The sequence below is a fragment of the Neolamprologus multifasciatus genome, chromosome 20 (assembly GCF_963576455.1).
Source record: "Neolamprologus multifasciatus chromosome 20, fNeoMul1.2, whole genome shotgun sequence".
NCBI classification, from domain to species: domain Eukaryota; kingdom Metazoa; phylum Chordata; class Actinopteri; order Cichliformes; family Cichlidae; genus Neolamprologus; species Neolamprologus multifasciatus.
Window position 1 is genome coordinate 8,587,931 of NC_140458.1, and position 20,015 is coordinate 8,607,945.

The following is a 20,015-nucleotide window of genomic DNA, read 5'->3' on the forward strand; positions in this document are numbered from 1 at the left end:
CGGAAGGCATCTTGTTTCTGGAGCGAAACGCGTCTGGGCGGTCTCCTCGGGGGACGCGCACGTACATTCACGTAATGGTCTGTTTACGTCCAATCTGTGGAGTCGCTGCTCTGCTGCTGCTACTGTGACCTGCTGCAGTTTAGTCAACGGGATATTATAGCTGGATAAAAATCCCATCGGGATTTAATATGATGCCGTTCCGATATATGTGCCCTCACGGTGCATAGAGTGACCCGGCAGAGGTCGTTATGGAGTAGCTGTAGTTGAGGGGCTTTGTTAAAGGCAGTACGACTGGGAGCAAAGAACTGGGACAGGGAGACTTTGGTGCTACTAACGTTAGCTAGCTGAGCAACTTAGCTAGACGTTTTTACTGCTGCGACAGGTATTATTACAAGTTGTTTTGTGTGTGTGTGTCGCTCCATGTGTTGTCTTCTTCTGGCCGCCAGCTCACTTTATATTGCTGTGTTTTCGTAGTTGTTATTGTTAGCGTTGGCGTTAGCCGTCAGCTGTCGTTGGCTGCTGCTAGCTAATGTGTAGCTATAGTTATTGCCTCCCAGTGGTGGAAAAAGTATTCCGATCTTTTAACGGTAAGTTGTATTTGCAAGACTGTAGTGGAAAAATATTCCAAAAATGTAAAGTCTGGAAAGAAAAAAAAAAACACACATTGCTCTTATTTGACTAGCATTATTGAATATGTTTTTTTATTCATAGAAATAACTGATCATTTAAGCCTTTCTACAAGAAGTAGAGTGATGAGAAAAGTATTTGCCTCCTTTCTGAGTTATTTTTTCACTTTTGAAATCTTCAAAGAACTTTTAAAATGAGGCAAATATAATTTGAGGTAATACAAAAGGCAGTTTTAAATGATGATTTAATTTATTCATGGCGTAAAGATATCCAAACCTAGCCGGCCCTGTGTGGACAAAAGTAATTGCCCTCTACAACCTTGATAACTTGTTATACCACCCTTGGAAGGATGAACCGCAATGAAGTCTTTGTGATAACTGGGAATGAGTCTTTCACATGTGGAGAAAATCTAGCCCACTCTTCTTTGCAGAATGATTTTAAAACAGCCACATAAGAAGGTTGTCAAGTATGAGCGACCAGTTTAAGGTCACGCCAAAGCATCTTAATCTGGTTTCAGTCCAAAATTTGAGTAGGCTGGTCCAAAATCTTTTTTTCTTTTTTTTTGAGCCGTTAAGAGGCAGACTTGTTTATGTGTTTCAGATCCTGCTGCGTAACTCATGTTAATTATGCTTGAGCTCCATGGGACAAACTGATGACTTCACATTGTTCTTCAGGATTTTCTGGTAGAGAGCAGAATTCATTGTTCTATGAATTACAGCAAGAAGCCCTAGACCATCACACTACCACCACCGTTTTTCATTGTTGGCATGATGTTCTTTTTGTGAAATGCTGTGTTAGTCTTACATCAGATGTAACAGGGCACAAACCTTCCAAAGGTTCAACTTTAGTGTATTTTAGAGTGTTTATAGAGGGGTTTATTTAGATGTTCTTTGGCAAATGTGAGACATGCCTAAGACCTCCTGGATCAGTCATTGATGGGCTTTTGGCCAGCCTACCAAAATTACTGCACTCTGGTGAATGTTCACCACTGTTCCAAGTTTTATTCATTTGTGGTTAGTGGCTCTCACCATGGTTCACTGGAGTCCCAAAGCCTTAGAAATGGACGTCAGTGACTGTTTTGATCATGTCATAATATGTTGGTTTTTGAGGCCTTTTGGCCTACTTTACTTTGTCAGGCAGGTTACTCTTGTAATTTCTTGATTCAGTAGGTGTGGCAGTAATCAGACCAAAGTGTGGCAAGTGAAATTGAACTCAGATTTCCAAAAATTTGGTTAATTGGAGTTAATTCATGATTTAAAAAGGGTAACAATTCAGTTTTCACACAGGGCCAGGTAGAATTGGATAGCCCCCCCCCCCCCCCCCCCCCCCCAATAAATCAAGTAATTGTTTGCAAGAAATAAATCCAGAAGTCGGGCAAATACAGCACTATAAATACTATAGTGCTTCTATGATAGTCAGTATTTTCTCTCCATTGCTGTCCGATAAGCAGAATAAATTATGCTATTTCTTGTCCTTGCCAAGAAAAAACATTGTAGAAATAATACACAATACAAAGTATATATATATATATTAAGTAAGTATTATATAATGTAAAAGTTTATATAAAATGTTTTTTCATGTACATTTTCATTAGCAGTTGGGTTGTTGTTTTTTTTTGTTTTTTGTTTTTATAAAATGTTTGGTGTAAAATAGTGAATCTGTTATCATTTCCCACAAAGTGTCACAATCTTGTGAATAGCCAGCAGTTCAACCATACTGACAAATTACTGACAGACACACACACTGACTAGCTGCATGACTTGCTTGTACAATATATAAAAATGTGTCCTTGTGGCGTGCTTTTATGCTTACTGTGGAATACCTTTCTTCCCAAAGGATGTTTTCAAAATAGACTGTCTTTTTTCCAGATTCATTTAGTAGTTTGAGATCCATAAGGGATTCTCAAAGCAGCATGGCTCCCAAAGACATCATGACCAATTCCCATGCCAAATCCATCCTCAATGCAATGAACTCACTTCGCAAGAGCAACACACTCTGCGACATCACTCTGAGGGTGGAGAACACTGATTTTCCAGCTCACCGAATTGTCTTGGCTGCCTGCAGTGACTATTTTTGTGCCATGTTCACTAGCGAGGTAATAATGTTTGAAAAATAGATGCCCCAGTTCCTGATGCACTCTTTTATGCTGTTTTTTTTCTTTGTTGGCCTTTCTGGGTGTCTTAAGGTGGTGTTACATTTGCCTAAATTGCAGGATGATTCTCAAAAATAATCCTTCAAATAATGTGTTGTTGTGGCTCTGTAGCTTGCAGAAAAGGGGAAATCTTTTGTCGACATTCAGGGGCTCACGGCATCCACTATGGAGATCTTGTTGGACTTTGTCTACACAGAGACTGTGCTTGTCACGGTGGAGAACGTACAAGAGCTGCTCCCTGCAGCGTGTTTGCTACAGCTCAAAGGTAAGTTCAGAGCTGTACCTTGATTTAAAAAGTTTTGAATAATTGTCTCTGGTTTTAACATTGTCTTCAGAAGCTTCTGTGTTTTGAGCTTTTATAACTTTGTTTAACATGTTAATATAACATAATATAATTATGTCTGTTTACCACAGTCTGCTGATAAGAATTAGTGTGTATGGGCAAATGTGGCATATTTACAGTGTTCATGTTAATTAAAGTGCAGTGTTATGATTAAAGAATATAAACATAATGATTAAAGAGTTCGCTTAAGCCGTCTTTTCTCATGACTGTAACCCCAGATCTTGAAACGTCTTATTCAGTGTCCTCAAAAATAAATTTTACCAGGTATTACAAAGTTTGAATTGTTTCCTCTTGCAGGCAGTAATGTATTAGTTTTAGCATGATTTAGGTCAGTTTATGTGTCTACTCAGTAGAATAAACTGGGTTGTTGTAATGTTGGATTTTGGAGGTTTAGTAAGCAGGCTTGTTGAAATAAGTCACTTTCGCAAACATTAGTAACTGGGAAATTCATCCAGTTACAGATTTAAATGGATCATCTTTAATTCCTCAGTCCATTCATGCAACAACATAAAGGTTTAATTTGAACCCCATTTACGGCAGTGTAATCAATCAGTCATCCAGTGTTGTATTCAGTATTCATACCTTGTATGGCACCTGGAAAAATCCATGCATCCATCCATCTTCTGCCAGGATGAGTGGGCAGCAGTCTAAGCAGGAGAGCCCAGACCTCCCGCTCCCTGGCCGCCTCATCCAGCTCATCTTAGCGGACCCCATATAATCTTATATAAAAAATGTAAAACAAAAAAATGATAGCGAATGTTGCAAAAATATATATTTTTGTAGAGAGTGTGCATGAGTCTGTTTGTAATATTAATCATATCATCCAGAATTATTATAGTCTGCTGGGAACTGCAGAAAATGTGATGTAATAATTATTTTTAGGCTTAATCATCAATTTAAAATTCTACTTTCTAATTCGGTTGGTGTGATAGTGAAACGTTTATTAAACAGTGGTACTATTCCATTAAAATGCCTTCTGCGTTTCCAAATTAAGAGAGAATTACATGCTGGTTTTTGAAAGCGTTAAGGCTACAAATGGTGTATGTGTGTACAAACCTATCTCCCTCTTCCCTAGGGGTGAAAAGAGCGTGTTGTGATTTTTTGGAGAGCCAGCTCGATCCTTCCAACTGTCTGGGCATTCGAGACTTTGCAGAGACGCACAACTGCCTTGACCTGATGCAGGCCGCTGAGCTCTTCTCCCAGAAGCATTTCTCCGAGGTGGTTCAGCATGAGGAGTTTATGCTGCTGAGCCAGACAGAAGTGGAAAAGCTAATAAAATGTGACGAAATTCAGGTAGGAAAACTGCATGCAGGGAAGCTTGCTTCTCTTTAAAGATGTATTTAAATGTGCTGTGAATGCTGCTTTGTGTTTTGTTGCTGGATGATGTAAAATTTGTAACTCCAAGAACCTGAAAGCTGCCTGGTAGCTTTTTTGTCTGCATGAGAGTTAGCGATATAGTTTTGTATTTTCTAATTGGTTTGATTGACTTTTTGTTTTTAATTCAGTTCCCTTTCAGTTACTTTCCAGTGTGGCTTTATTAGTTTTAGTTTTTAGTTTTAGTTTCCTTGGTTAGTATGAGTTATATGGAGGATATTTATCAGGGGGAAGATTTAGGGAAATCCAAACAGGCATTGCAGTTCAAACAGGACTTTTTGTGAAGGCTGTTGCGTCACAGTCACATAGACATTGTATATCTACAAATGCACTAAAGCCTCATCAGACAGTTTATATAGATTTTACTAAAATAAACTAAAATGAAGACATTTCCACTTTATTTTTATTTTGTTTTTAGTTCATTTTGCAAGTTCACAAAGTTTTATTTCAGTTAACTAAAATCTTTTATCACAACTAGTTTTAGTTTGTAGTTGAGTTCTAGTTAAGTGTGATAACTTTAGTCTGCAGTACTACTGAAATAGTTCAATTTCAGTCTAAGATCCCTGAAACAAATAGTTGATTTAATGCAAATTGAGCTTGACTTTCACAGTTTCTATAATATCTGTCAACAATCTAAGAGCCAAAAATGAAAAGCAAGTATAAACCTGCTAGAGAATCAGTCTGTGACCTCCCCCCCAACAACCCAACCACCCAAGTTCCAGTCAGTGTTGTGGATTGACCTGACAATGAAATTGCAGAGAAGTGAATCTGATTTAAGTTTGGCTTTGTGCTCAGGAAATTCCTGTTTCCAAACCACATACCCCGCTTTGTGAAAACATAGTTATTATCACATGATGATTTATAGATCACAAGTTCTGTCAAATTGTCTTTCCTGTCATATTTGTTGTTTTTAAAATAAAACCAGACCATACATGTAAATCGTAGTCACGCATAATTTGCCTTCAGTTAAAGTTTTCTGTCATCTTTGAGGATTTGAAGTTTATTTTAGCAGACTGCGCTGTTTCACCTTTGTACATTTTGTCTTTGCAATTGCAGAAGTCTCTTGAATTGTTGCCACTAGTCTTGCCACAAGTAATTATATTTATTGAAAAAAAGCTTGCATCAAAAATCAGTCTTGTGCAATAGTTCAATTGCAGCTGTTAGCTAATCCTTTAGTGTTGTGTAGATTTACTGTCAGGTGTCATTACTGTATATGTTGTTGGTATGCAGGTGGACTCGGAGGAGCCTGTATTCGAGGCCGTGTTAAATTGGGTCAAACACAACCGCAAAGAGCGGGAGCCCTACCTGCCAGACATGCTGGAGTTTGTTCGGATGCCGCTGCTGACCCCCCGCTACATTACAGATGTCATTGATACTGAGGTGAGCCAGGCGACGCTTTATGGGTTGTTGTGTAATCACATGCCAAGCCTCCTATGAAAGATTTTTCTGTCAAGTTTTATCACACCGTAATTAAGCAAGTTTTTACTCGTCTTAGCCTCTCATTCGGTGTAGCCTACCATGTCGAGACCTTGTTGACGAAGCCAAGAAATTCCACTTAAGACCGGAGCTGAGGAGTGAGATGCAAGGCCCGCGCACACAAGCCAGATTAGGTAGGAATCCAGTTTTCAACTGCACTTTAGCTAAATACTTGTCTTGTAGACAGAAGCTTTGTAAAATACATTATTTTCTTTTAAGGTGCCAAAGAAGTCCTGCTGGTTATCGGTGGGTTTGGCAGCCAGCAGTCACCAATAGACATAGTTGAAAAATATGATCCCAAAACTCAAGAGTGGACCTTTCTGCCTGTAAGTATTAATTTGATGCATGTATTTGGCTGTTGAACCAGGGGTGTCAAACATGCAGTGCAAAGTGTGAACGTGTTATTGAACTCATAAATTGCTTCCAATTTCTCAATGAAATGCAAGGTTTTTCATGATGCCCACATTACACAAGAAATGGACATAAAATTAAAAGTGAAGTTTTTTGAATCATGAACACATGAAATCCTCTTCAAAAACAAAAACTGTACGGCTTTGATCTAGTTTTACTTTGTTGTATTTATCCGCGACACCTTAAAGACCAGTCCGTGAAAATATTGTCGGGCATAAACCGGTCCGTGGCGCAAAAAAGTTTGGAGACCACTGTTCTACAGAATACAGTATTTGCTAATGGCTGGTAAATTTGTGAGGGTGTAGGGTTAAGGGTTGTCTTTTACTCAGGCTTCTGCTTTCAGCATTCTTATATCTCAAAATGGCAAAAGTTGTAATAAAAGCAAGTTTGAACACCTCTTTTTTGCAGTTATTGTGAAGAATTATCTAAATTTACTTTAATTATAGTGATAACAAGTATAGTGAAAAGCAGCTTGTCTTAAAGAGTTTCCTGTCTTTCCCAAACATAGGATTTTGAAAAGCTTTTGCCCTGGAAGATAGATTTCTATCATCTTTGCTTTGAAAAGAATTCTAATAGATTTCAGTTCATGTGTCTTTTGCTCTGGCTTTGGTTCATGTCTGCAGAGTTGATTTCTTTTTAGTTATAATGCAGTGCCCACTGTAGATTAAATTAGACTGTATGTGGCCCATGAACTCAAATGAGTTTGACACTTGTGTCTTAAACAGAATATTGCACGGAAAAGGCGTTACGTGGCCACCGTTTCTTTGCACGATCGAGTCTATGTGATCGGGGGCTATGACGGCCGGTCGCGGCTCAGCTCCGTGGAGTGCCTGGACTACACAGCAGATGAGGACGGTGTTTGGTACACCGTCGCCACCATGAATGTTCGGCGAGGCCTTGCTGGAGCTACAACACTTGGAGGTCAGAGACATTCTGTGCTCAGTGATCTTAGTCCCTTCTCTGAAATCACCTGTGATTTTCTTTGTCCATCTTCATTTTTCATGCTTAATGAGAGAGCTGTGGTGTTATTGGCTCTTGACAGATATGATCTATGTTGCTGGTGGCTTCGATGGCAGTCGGCGTCATACCAGCATGGAGCGATATGATCCAAACATCGACCAGTGGAGCATGCTGGGTGATATGCAGACAGCTAGAGAAGGAGCTGGTTTGGTGGTGGCCAGCGGGCTTATATACTGTCTAGGTATGGAGACAAAAATACACAGTCATCAAAATTTGATTATCACATGGGCCCAAATATTAACCTGAAAACCAGCATAGACTGTATGTAAAAGCTAGACATAGACCTATAACCCTTGACTGTTTCATCAATCAACATCTGGATGTTTTCATATCGTAATGATTCATGAAAATCATTACAAAAATCAGCGTGGTCATTGATTTCAGTGACTGCAGTCGGGGTGCAAACTTGGTTTTTGGGGGCTACAGGCAAAGCACAGATTTGTTTTTCATTTGTTCAGCTTTTGCTCCAATGCACAGTCATGTGTTTCTGACATCTAATGAGCCTTCAAACTCTCTTATCTGATACTTAAAACATGGTTTTCTTGATTGTATTTTATCATTATGTGAAGTAGGGAACCTTTCACAAAAGCAGTCCCTTTATATTTGTTGTGTTTTGTCTTTTCCCTTTTTTTTTCTTTAAAATCTTCTTAAACAATCAGTGCGTTTCATTTTCAAATTTGCAAAATTCAAGGGGCCCCCTGTGCTCAGATTTCCCCATAAGCAGAAGTTTTCCATGTTATGATGACTGAGTACCAATCTAAGTAGTCACTATGACTGAAAACGCACACGTCAAACTATTATGGTTAGTGCTGTGTCACTAAGGATGGAGTTTTTGTTGTTGGTTTTGTACAGTTAATTCTTCTTTTTCATCCATTTACTTTCTTCTGATTTTTATTTTCATTGCCTGGAAAATTTAGCAAGCCTTTATAGGTGGAACAGAAGAGTTGGAAATGCTGGGTGTTGATTTGCGCTGAAGCTACAGGTCACCAGTGTGTAGCTCTGCATATTTGATTTAGAAGGTTTTCACATCAGATGCCCTTCCTGACACAACCCTCCCAGAGGTTTGTCTCTCCTCTTGGTCTCAGCTAAAGTCATAACACCTACATTTCATCGATCTTTTTGACTCTAGCGAAGATGGTATTCTAAGAAACAAACACACGCTGTATTCTTTAAGACTTGAAACTAGCAATTGAGACCATAAACTCATCAAGAAAGGGTAGACTGGGGTCAGAGATCACTTGAGCAGTAGACATTTGTTTTTGCAACCAGAGAAGTCGCTCGATTAGAAAGAATACATGTTTAAGGCACTTTCACATTGGCTTAGTTTTTCAAATCATACAGTATGTGATTATAAGACTAATTCTCACCCTCTTTTCCTTTTATTTATAACAATGAAAGCATGAAGTAAAACCATTTTAACATAGTCAGTTGTTCTGAAACACTCTACCATCAGTTTCATGGAAGCTGTCTTCATTTTCTCCAGCAATAACCATTTCACAGGCATGTCTCTTAGAGCTCCTTGTCGTTTATGACAGTAGTAATTCTTGGCTGTTCACCTAAAGAGTTTATCCAAAGTTGGTTTCCCTCAGAAGATGTCAGGAGGCAGTTTGTACTCAGTCATTGGACTCCTCTCAAAAACTCCTACAGGATAAATTACTTTAAGAGCTGACTAACTCTGACAGACACATTAATGCTACAAGCAACCCACATTGCAATGAGAACTCCATGTTTTCCAGTGCAGGCAAATATAAAAACTGAGTTATCATTTCGTCTTTGTTTCGTGTCAAGAAAACTATGTTAATGTGTCTTTTTTCTGGCTGGTTTTTCGGTTAATCATGTGATTTATTACTTTTTAGAAATTAGGGAGATTGGGCATAGCCATAACGTTAGCATTTTGGTTAAGATTTCTTTAGAAAACGGCTTATATTCTCCTTCTGACCTCAAAGGTAATCTCTGCTTTAGCTCATAAAATAAACTAAAAAGATTTTTACGTCATATACAAGGTGCACGTAGCTTCTGGGTCTGAAAAGTGAAACCTATCCCTGATTCCCTTTAGAAAGAAATTAGATTTTACCGTAGTGAATGGAAAAATGGACCTCAGCTTTCCTGATGTGTGCCCTCAGTCAGTCTTTATGTTTGCATGTGCATGCAAAGCAGTATAATGTTTGTTAGGATGACATAGCAGAAGGCACTTTTAAGTGGGCCTGTCAAGTTGCTACAAAATGAGCGTTTTAAAAAGTTAAGATGGCGAGTGCCAAAACGCTCAGCTTGAGTCTTCACAATAAAGAATTTACAAGCCAGCGGGAGACATCACAGTCTTTAGCTAGAACTCTGTTGAACAGCAGCATAAACAAGCTCATCATGATTAGTTTTCTGACCATCCATTTCTTGACAGGTGGCTATGATGGGCTAAACATCCTGAATTCAGTGGAGCGGTATGACCCACACACAGGCCACTGGACTAGTGTCACACCCATGGCCACCAAACGGTCAGGTAGGTAATAAAACATAATCTTTTTTTCCAGTTTGGATACATTACCGATGGCATGGTTTTGACTTTCTGCTGACATCGAGTACCAATCCACTGCAAGTTATTGTCTCCTAATTTCGGCTGCTCCCTTGTTTTGGGTTCCCACAGTAGATCATCTTCCTCCATCTCACCTATCCCTATCATCCTCCTCTGTCACACCAACTCTCTACATGTCCTCCTTCACTACACCCATTAACCCCCTCTGTGGCATTTTTTGCTCCTGCTTTGCAGCTCCATATTCAACATCCTTTGTCATGTATATCTATTATCCCTTCTCTGCAAATGCCCATGGATTGGTATTTATTTAAAAATAAAACATAAACAGGGACCATGTTATTTGCCTTATTTGTAAAATTATTTATTTAATATTTCTAAAAGCTTCCAATCAAATGTTAATCTAAACTTAAAGACAGTGAAAGTGATTGAGCAAGAAATGCCGGTTTTGAAAGGTTTTTTTGTGTTTCAGTCATGTTAACAGACTTGACCACAGTGTGCTGTTGACTACAAAAAAAAACACGGCAAAAAATTTGAAGTTGCAAGTTCAGGCATATAACAAGAAGCTGTTGGAATGGGAAGCACGCATCTCCTCCAGACAGCTGACCTCTTGATGCTTTCCTTGATGCTTTGTTAGCTCTCCCATTCACACTGCTGCTGATGCATGGTGTAGTAAACACAGAACATCATACATAAAATGGGCCACTGTCACAGATACTCAGTACAACTTTTTGAGCTATGGTAACACTGATATCCGATCCAAATTCCTGCGAGTTGTGCTGCTGTCTGTTGACGCCTTCCTGCTGTTTCCAGGGGCCGGTGTGGCTTTGCTCAATGACCACATTTATGTAGTGGGAGGGTTTGATGGCGTTTCACACCTTGACTCCGTCGAAGTCTACAACATCAGAACAGACTACTGGACCACTGTAGCCAGTATGACGACTCCTCGGTGTTATGTAGGAGCCACCGTTCTCCGAGGGCGACTCTACGCCATCGCTGGGTAAGAAAGAGTTCCATTGCTGTGGCAATAGTCCTAAAGGGGTTTTACTTAATACAGCGCTCACATATGATATGAATATTGGCAAGCTTTTGGGTTATTGTGCCTTCTTTCCATGTAGACTATGAAGTGAAACCAGTTTCAGTACATTATCGTTATTCTCATAGTATAACTGCTTTCTGAAGAAATGGTCTGTCAAGTCTACTGGCTGCTTTTTGTCCCAGTGATAACACGAGGAATTCCTTCACGCTGTGTGGAGAAACACAAGTAGAGAATGTAGCACTAAAAAAGCAACTTTTGAGCACTCGGGCTTCGACTGAGCCTCAGAATGTATTTTTACAGAGATTATGGGTTTTGTTCCTGATTTTACTCAGCATAAAGCAGCTGGTGTACGGAAAGAATGTCTCATAGCTCCCTGCATACAGTGCGCACATTAATAGTAAAGAATAGATCACATATGTATTTTCAACAAGTCTGCACACAGACATAAGAATTTTAATGACTGCATAAAGGAAATGTTTTTTAATGTGAATGCATAATGTAATCCCACCATATTCCATTTATCTTGGGTCAGATCCCAGTTTATTATAGTTACTGAAACAATACCACATCCTTAGAGAAATAATTAAAATTAAAACATGCTTTAGTTTTAGTATATTTGTTCAAAAATGTAAGCACAACAAACATTAGGAGGACATTATGTTTACTCAAACTGGAGTGCCCACATGGTTGTGAGCCATGTGTTTGTATCGAAATACAGGTTCTGACCTTCTTGAGTCATGCTCATGACGAATAGTCCCAGAACAGAAAAACTAAACTGACACTTAAACTAAACATTTTCAAACCGAAAAAGCTCAACTTAAAACAAGCACGCCGACTCTGGAAACGTAGTGAAAGTAAACTGAACTGAAAAGAAAACCGGTAAAGTTGAGCAAAAATGTGAACTAATACAAACTGAGGTTGAAATCACTTTAGCGGGTTCAGCCTGGTCATTAATTTCAGAGACTGCAGTGGAGATGCAAACACTGGAAGCTACAGGCAAAGCACACAGATTTGTTTATTTTTTCAGTTGTTCATTTTTTTCTGCAATGCACAGTCGTGTTTCATAGTACATTAACAGTAGATTCTTGACATCTAATTAACCTTCAAACTCGCTCATCTGATACTTAAAAACATTGTTTCCTTGATTGTATTTTCTCACGTAACACTCCTTTTACCAAAGCCGACCCTGCTTTGTCTTTGTTGTCTTTTGCCTTTTCCTTTTTTTTCTTCCCTTCTAGCATTTCAGTGTAATTAAAATCTTCTTCTTAAACATTCAGTGCATTTCATTTTCAGAATTCCCCAAAGTGACAAAGTCCAAACTGTTTATCAAAACCACACATGAGCATGGCATCTGTAAGTGGTTTAAATTCAGAGCAATTTGAGCTACAGAGACAACTCATAAATTATCGCTAACACTCTTAGGTAAGGTGTCCTAATCATGATGCTAAAGATGACCTATGATACATTTCCTTATTTTCTGTCATATCTACTTATGACACATAATAACAGGCCAGGGGAAGGAAACTAATCTGGGTTGTTCAGACAGATGAACTAACTGACTGCACAAAGCCCCAGGATAAGGTGAATAATGGTGAACTGTGACACATACGAAGCTATTTTAGTATATTCCATATATACAGAGGATTGCGGGTCCTTGTAAAATAGGCTGATTTTATCTTTGCATTCATATTGTTAGCAGACAAATTATTGTGGTCAGAAGTTTACATATACTGACCATGGGCATGAAAGTCATGCAATGTCAAACGAGACAAAGATTGAGCTATTTGACCACAATGACAAGAAGCATGTTTGGAGGAGTTAAGAGGCGTTCACACCAGGTGGTAGCATCATGCTCTGAGCCTTTTATTTGCCAGTGGTGCTGGTAAATTGCACAAAGTGGATTAAATTCTTTAACTTCACCTGAAATCAATTCCTAGACAGTTGAAACTTTGAAACAACTGGGGGCTCTAACAGGACAATGAGCCCAAACCCTAACATCAACCATATTGAAAATTTGTGGACGTGGCTTAAAAGCCAAGCCTACTGCCAGAAAACCAACTAATTTAAATAAATTCTGCGCACAAGACGAGTGATCAAATATCCACCCAGAATTATGCCAGAAGCTTATTGATGGCCACCAAGAGGTGGTTGAAGCGCAACTTGCTAAGAGACACAATATTAGTACATATATTTGAGCCTCCATGTATACTTTTAACCCTGTAAGGACCCTGATTAGAGAAATTTAAAAAAAAAACACACACTTGTGCACCCAAATCTTGTTATTATAGTCATTAAAGATGTATGCTATACAAAAATGCCACCCTGATAAGGAGCCAATAACCAAAATCATTAAAAGCCCCAAATTACCACAACATTCATGCGCACAATGAGTGTATGCAATCATTTGACTTCAACTGTACATTAGTGATATTTGAGCAGCAGTTACTACTGTGTTTTCATATTTGTTCTTCATGGTACTAATGTACGCAGACAGCTGTAGACACAACATGTTTCAGGGTTGAAGGGGAATTGTCTGATTTAACTTGGAATCGGTACAGCATTCTGCAGCAAGCTTGTCAGACAGTAGTAATGTGATCTTGTTCAGTGGCTTCACTCAGCTCTGTTTCCTGCTGTGTTTCAAACTCTCAGTTCCTCTCCGTTTCTCCAGATATGACGGGAACTCTCTCCTCAGCAGTATCGAATGTTACGACCCAGTTATCGACTCTTGGGAAGTTGTTACCTCGATGGCGACCCAGCGGTGTGACGCGGGCGTCTGTGTTCTACGAGAAAAGTGACGTTTGCCAAGAACCACAAGAGGAAAAGCAAGCGGGAGGGCAGGCTGCTAAACTGTGCTTAAATGCCTCTAAAACACAGCCGCAAAGGGAGATGTCTGTTCACCAGTATTCAAATAGATACCCTCAAAAGATTATGAAGCGCAGCAGTTTGGGCCGCCTCCTCCAAAGGACGGTTAACCCTCTGCGACTCGGACCGTGCTACAGAGATTCAGCTTCACCGTGGTAGACTTACCTCAAAAGAGGCCTCCAAGGAGCCCATCAGGACATGCATGACTCTCTTCTGTGGTACTTGTGTCTGTCGTTACCTGTGAGATTATTTTTTCATTTTGTCTTCAAAGTGCAATATATTTCTACTCATGATAAGAAAACAAAATACAATGGAGCAGATTCAGGCTCCAGTTGCTGCTATATGCCTTATGACATTGGCCTACATCAAGCGGTGAGCATCCATGTTGCCTCCCATTTGACTTTGATGATCGTTGCCCTACATTAGCTTGTTATCGGGTGAACTCATTTGGCATTTGCAACGTCGTTAATGAGTCAGTAATTCAACTCCTACCCGTAAACAGTGCTTTTTAATTAAAATAACTTTAATATGTTTCATACATATTCTCTCTCGCTCTCTCAGAAGATATATTTAGAGATGTTTTTGTTTTAGAAAATGACTAATTTGTACCTATTGGTTCTTGATTCATTTGTTCCTCGATTTGGCAACTTTGAAAATTCAAGTATGAGGTGCTTGTGATTTATTTTTCTTTCCTCAGAGTATAGATTTGGATGTAAATGTATGATACACTCTTAACATCACTGTTGCCTGGGAAGTAAATAAATACAATGAGAACCAGTTAAGATTATCTGTGATACATCTGAACCACCTGTTGACAGGAAAGACAAATTTGCTGAGGAAGGTTCATGACTTAATGCGAGCCACAGTGAAATCTTCTAAATCAGCGGTCCCCAAGCTTTTTTGCGCCACGGACCGGTTTATGTCCGACAATATTTTCACGGACCGACCTTTAAGGTGTTGCGGATAAATACAACAAAATAAAACCAGCACTGGTACCAAAAAAAAAAAATTCATAACACATGGGAAAAGACCCAAGGAAACCAGGTTAACGATAAAAACGTTAAAAAAAATAATGATAAAAACCCTGAAAACCATGAATATCACACCCGAGCCTCAACTCTTGCAGTCCGGTACCAAACAACTCACGGACCGGTACCAGTACCCCAACCGTCCGTGGCCCGGGGGTTGGGGACCGCTGTTCTAAATACTGAGAAGAGTATTTGCTTCCTTCATTACCTTTAGAAGAGGATATATTGGACCGTTCTTTATAAAAGGAAAAGCTCATAAAAGTGCACCATCTGTCATTGTTCAAAAGATCAGTGATTTTTTTTTTTTATACCCCACTATCACATGTAAAGCTTCACAGAGATTCACGGGCATAGAAACAGATTTGGTAAATGGACTGGTTCTTATATATAGCGCTTTTCAAAACTCGTTCATTCACCCAATCACTTTTCTAAGTTTTTAGTGCTGTCTAACTAACATTCATACACACAGTCACACTCAACCTGGGGTTAGTATCTTGCCCAAGGACATTTGGCATGTAGACTGGAGCAGCCTACGATCGAACCACCAACCTTCTGGTTAGTAGGTGACTTGCTCTACCTCCTGAGCTACACCCACCCCAGATTTAAAGCGTATCAACTGACAGGTGGCACAGATTACATGAATATTAATTAGGAATGCTTTTTCCATTTCACTTCAGACATATGTTAAACTTTCAAACACCTTAAAGCCACAGGTGAGCTGTGAAATTATCATATTATGACTTAATGTCTTAAATTTTTGCCTTACACAAAGAACATAAAATTATATATTTAAAAAAATGAATGAGGAATATTTAAATGATCATTAAAGTTCAATAAAATTCTATTTGCACTAGTTCTGTTTTTGCTCTATTGTTGCCTTTGCAATCATTGATTATTCCAACTTAAGTCACAGAAAGCTTTAATAACAACTGGATCATCTCTCTAACAGTAAAAATAATGTGCGGACAGGATGAGCAAAAAAATCTCAATGTGACAAACATTTCATTTCACTTTCAGGCTCTTTATTCATCTGTCTTTAAAAAAGAAGTAATTACTTTTCTAATTAGGTGATGTTTTTCACCTATGGTTCTCTGTTATGTTCGCTTTTCCAACTCCTTATAAAATCTCCTCAACACCTTTCCCTGACCTCATGGCATTTTCTATCAAAGTTTTGGAAAAATGATTTGGAAAAAGAGGTAGGAGGCAATTTTTAGCTTATCTGGCTGAAGGACTGATGAGCTTATGCAACTGCGAGGCAACATCATATAACCAACAAGAGCGCTCAGAGACCAGCACCTCCCCCCTCCGAAGAGCAAGGTCTATACTAAAACTTTGATGTTTTTATTGCAACATGCTGATGTCTGACCTTTGACCTATGACCTTGAAGCATTACATACTAAATATGTGATGCTTAATGGTGTATTGTATTATCTTTGCCCATATGATTTGAACAGAATTGGCTGAAATCTTTGCCCTTTATAAGCTATAAAATATTATATTTTTAAGATATAAGATTAAGATTTAAGATTTTGTAAAACTTTATGGCATCATTGTGACGTTATAGGGCATTGTACTAAAATGTGTTGTACAGCTCTCTCCATGCCTTTTCATATGATATATTATTCGATATGGTCTCTTGGAATTGTTTTTCAAGGTCAACCTTGTCCTTGGACACTAACAATGTAGGTCAAGGCCAAATGGTTAGCCAACCTAGGTACTCATGCCCCCCAAGGTGTAGTATATTGTTGTGAAGTTTGAAGACGGTCCTTAAGAAATTATAAGTAATATGATCATTTTTATTCATGTTCACATTTCAAGCTTCTCTGGCAGAGACCCTTTAAAATGTTCAAATATTTGGATTATGTCAACATTAAATGTGCCTCAAATTTCACATTTAGAGGTGAGTGCCAGCTACCAGTATAAGATAAATAAGCGTTTCGTTGAACTGTGAATCATTCACAGTTACTCTACTGGAGTCCAGAATAAAAATATAAAATCAGAAGAAGAGCATAAAAGGATAAAAGGCAGTGAGTGGCACAGCACCAGAGTATTTTAATATGCAGCACTTAAAATGTTCTACTTTTTTTTTTTTTTTTTTTTTAAAGATAGGATAGAAAACCACTGTTTTATTATTATTAAATAGATTTTGGGGATGTTTGACTGTGGGAGTTGCGAATGGTAAGGGTCAAACTTTTAAAACTTGAAAATATAACATAATTTGATGATACACTGAGGAAAACAGCTCTCTGCGTTCAAGATCACAGAAAGTAAAAATGACGGCTGTAACGTTTGGGTCTGAGAAGCCAGCAGGCTACCTGTGGTTCTGGTTCTTCAGATATGATAAGATAAACCTTTATTAGTTTTTGGTCACAGCAGAAAGTAAAAGTTAAGAGCAATAAAAATTAAGAAAAACACAATAGAATAGGATAAGATCAACTAGAATAACATACTATACAAAATAGAATAAAAGGCTTTGTTATGGTAGGAAAATTTTCACTTGGTACTATTGCACATCAGGGACGTGTGTGTGTGTGTGTGTGTGTGTGTGTGTGTGTGTGTGTGTGTGTGTGTGTGTGTGTGTGTGTGTGTGTGTGTGTGTGTGTGTGTGTGTGTGTGTGTGTGTGTGTGTGTGTGTGTGTTTCTGTCTGCGTGTGTGGGATCATGTAGTTCATGGGAAGATGATCCTCAGATTTGACCTCTGTGATCACATTGCTGGTGAGTTTCCTGATGAGTTTCTTTCCTCAGTCACTCATTTTATAAGAAACACAAGTTCAATTTGTACATTTTGGATCTTTTAGGTATTCTTTCTTAACCACTTGTGACTGACAAGTCTGACTTGCCCCTTGCTATTCACGTCTGGATTCACTCTATGCAGTTATTGAGTATTGTATGTGTATATCTGTTGTATTAGTTACTCTGGAGCTAAACACTTGCACTTTGCAATTATAGTGCTTACAGTTAGTCGTAGAATAGCTGGGAGTGAAGAGATTTCACAACCAGACCGGTACCGGTCCGTGAGTCGTTTGATACTGGGCAGCGAGAGTTGAGGCTCGGGTGTGAAATTTATGGTTTTCATGGTTTTATCATATTTTTAGCGTTATTTTTTTTTAATAGTTTTTATCGTTAACCTGGTTTCCCTGGGTCTTTTCCTGTGTGTTATGAATAAATCTTCTGGTTTTTTTTTAGTGCCAGTCCGGGTTTTATTTTGTTGTATTTATCCGCGACACCTTAAAGGCCAGTCCATGAAAATATTGTCCGACATAAACCGGTCCGTGGCGCAAAAAAGGTTGGGGACTGCTGCTTTACAGGGTCCCATTCTTTCTAATAAAAAGATTTCCAGTGACAGACTGCATGGCTATATGTATCTGCGGCAATGGGAGTGAAAACACCTGAACTCAAAGATGAGGACGTGTAGCCCAATACATTAGTCCATATTGTTTATGTTAAGGAATTCAAACTCATCTTATATGGTGGGCCACGTACGGTCTTCAAATCATATCCTTGCAACCTGTCCTATTCGGCCAAAAGATTCTGGTAGTTTCGGAGATACGGTTGGGCAGCTCCTTGAAAAATTCTAAACCCTGTTTGTTACTAGCAGTTTCATTCAGTTTTTAACCAATTTACTCATTCTCTTCACGTGCTTATCAACTGGAGCAGAACAAAATGCAATTGACATTAAATTGTCCAAACAGTTAAACCTTCCAATTACTTCACTCGACCCTCCCCTACCTGCCACCGCACTCAATAACCAAATTTTTGCTTTAATCACCCATCAAACCGAACCTGTCCACCTATTCTCATATGAAAATCACTGGGAGACCCTCTTGTTTTTTACCTTCGCCTCTCCAGGCACCCCTCTGATCCCTGGTTACCCATGATTACAGAAACAGAATAACCCATGGGACACTTTGAGTATTTAGTCATGCCATTTGGTCTCACCAACATCCCCACAGTGTTTCAGGTACTAGTGAATGATGTGCTGTTTGAACATCTTTGTTTTTGTGTATTTAGATGAAATTCATATTTTTTCCAAATCTCTAGAGGAGCACTAGGTTCATGTCTGGAGTGTCCTGCAACACCTCTTGGAAAATTGATGTCAAGTCGGAGAAATTCAAATACCACTCTCCCTCTGTCACTTTTCTCGGCTACATTTTCGTAGGGGGGCAGGTAAAGATGTATCCAAGATCCGGGGAGTAAGCAAATGGTCCACTCCCACGTTTTGGAAACACCTGCAACGATTCCTTGGGTTTGCCAACTTTTAACGATTCTTAATGCGGAACTACAGGTATCCGCAACACTCACTCACCTCCACCAAGACTCCTTTAGTTTGGTCCCCAGAAGCCAAGTCAGCCTTCAAGAAATTAAAGCAGCTGTTCACCTCTGCATCTGTCCTGGTTAACCTCAACATGAAGAAACAGTTTATAGTTGACCCCTCCAATTCTGGAGCCCCCAAATGCGGGCCCCAAGGTAAGCTTCATCTCGTGCCTTCCTCTCTCACTCTAGAAAAGTATGTTAAAGATTATGTAGCAGCATGTTCTATCTGTGCATGCAGGAAGAATAACTCCCTTTGACCCTCAGGTTTGCGCCAACCCCTAGCCACACCTCACAGGCCCTGGTCCCACATAGCTTTGGACATTGATACTGGTCTCCTCACTTCCTCCAGTAAGACCATAATCCCTTCTATAATAGACAGGTCCCAACACCACCTACAGTGTGGGCCTACTTCAAACTGCTTTTGAGTCCATTCCCAAATACTGGCCTTCTGGCCTGTGACAGCATTGCATCACTGACTAATGATTAATAATAGACTAATGTCCATGGTGGGACTGAATTACAAATTAAAAATAAATAAATAAACTGACACAATTCAATTAAACACGACCCAGCTGTATTTGGGGGCTTGCAGGTCCTCTACAATCAGCCAGGGGCTGCTGCAGCTCCTTCAGCACCCCTGTTCACCCAGGCTTTGATATTATACAGTAGTTATTGCTCTAGAATATAATGTGTGACTTTTTGTTATACACTGCAACTATGTGTGCAAGTAAAAGTCTGGTAATAAATAAATAAATAAGCCTAGCCTAGCATGAACACAATAACAGCGTTTTACTGTTAATTATTGCTCATTTTAACTATTAAAAAGGACTCTTTAGGTACTATAG

General features: G+C 39.1%; 1 protein-coding gene across 1 annotated transcript; it reads left to right on the forward strand.

Moving 5' to 3' along the window:
- The first annotated feature begins 55 nt into the window (after window positions 1-55).
- klhl12 (kelch-like family member 12) lies at window positions 56-14,606 on the forward strand. Its single transcript, XM_085146589.1, has 12 exons — window positions 56-587; window positions 2,496-2,722; window positions 2,891-3,044; window positions 4,198-4,415; window positions 5,727-5,876; window positions 5,992-6,106; window positions 6,192-6,298; window positions 7,109-7,304; window positions 7,426-7,584; window positions 9,799-9,897; window positions 10,741-10,927; window positions 13,635-14,606. Exons 1-12 carry the CDS (start codon window positions 530-532, stop codon window positions 13,759-13,761), a joined length of 1,797 nt encoding a protein of 598 aa, XP_085002715.1. The 5' UTR covers window positions 56-529; the 3' UTR covers window positions 13,762-14,606.
- Window positions 14,607-20,015: the final 5,409 nt, after the last annotated feature.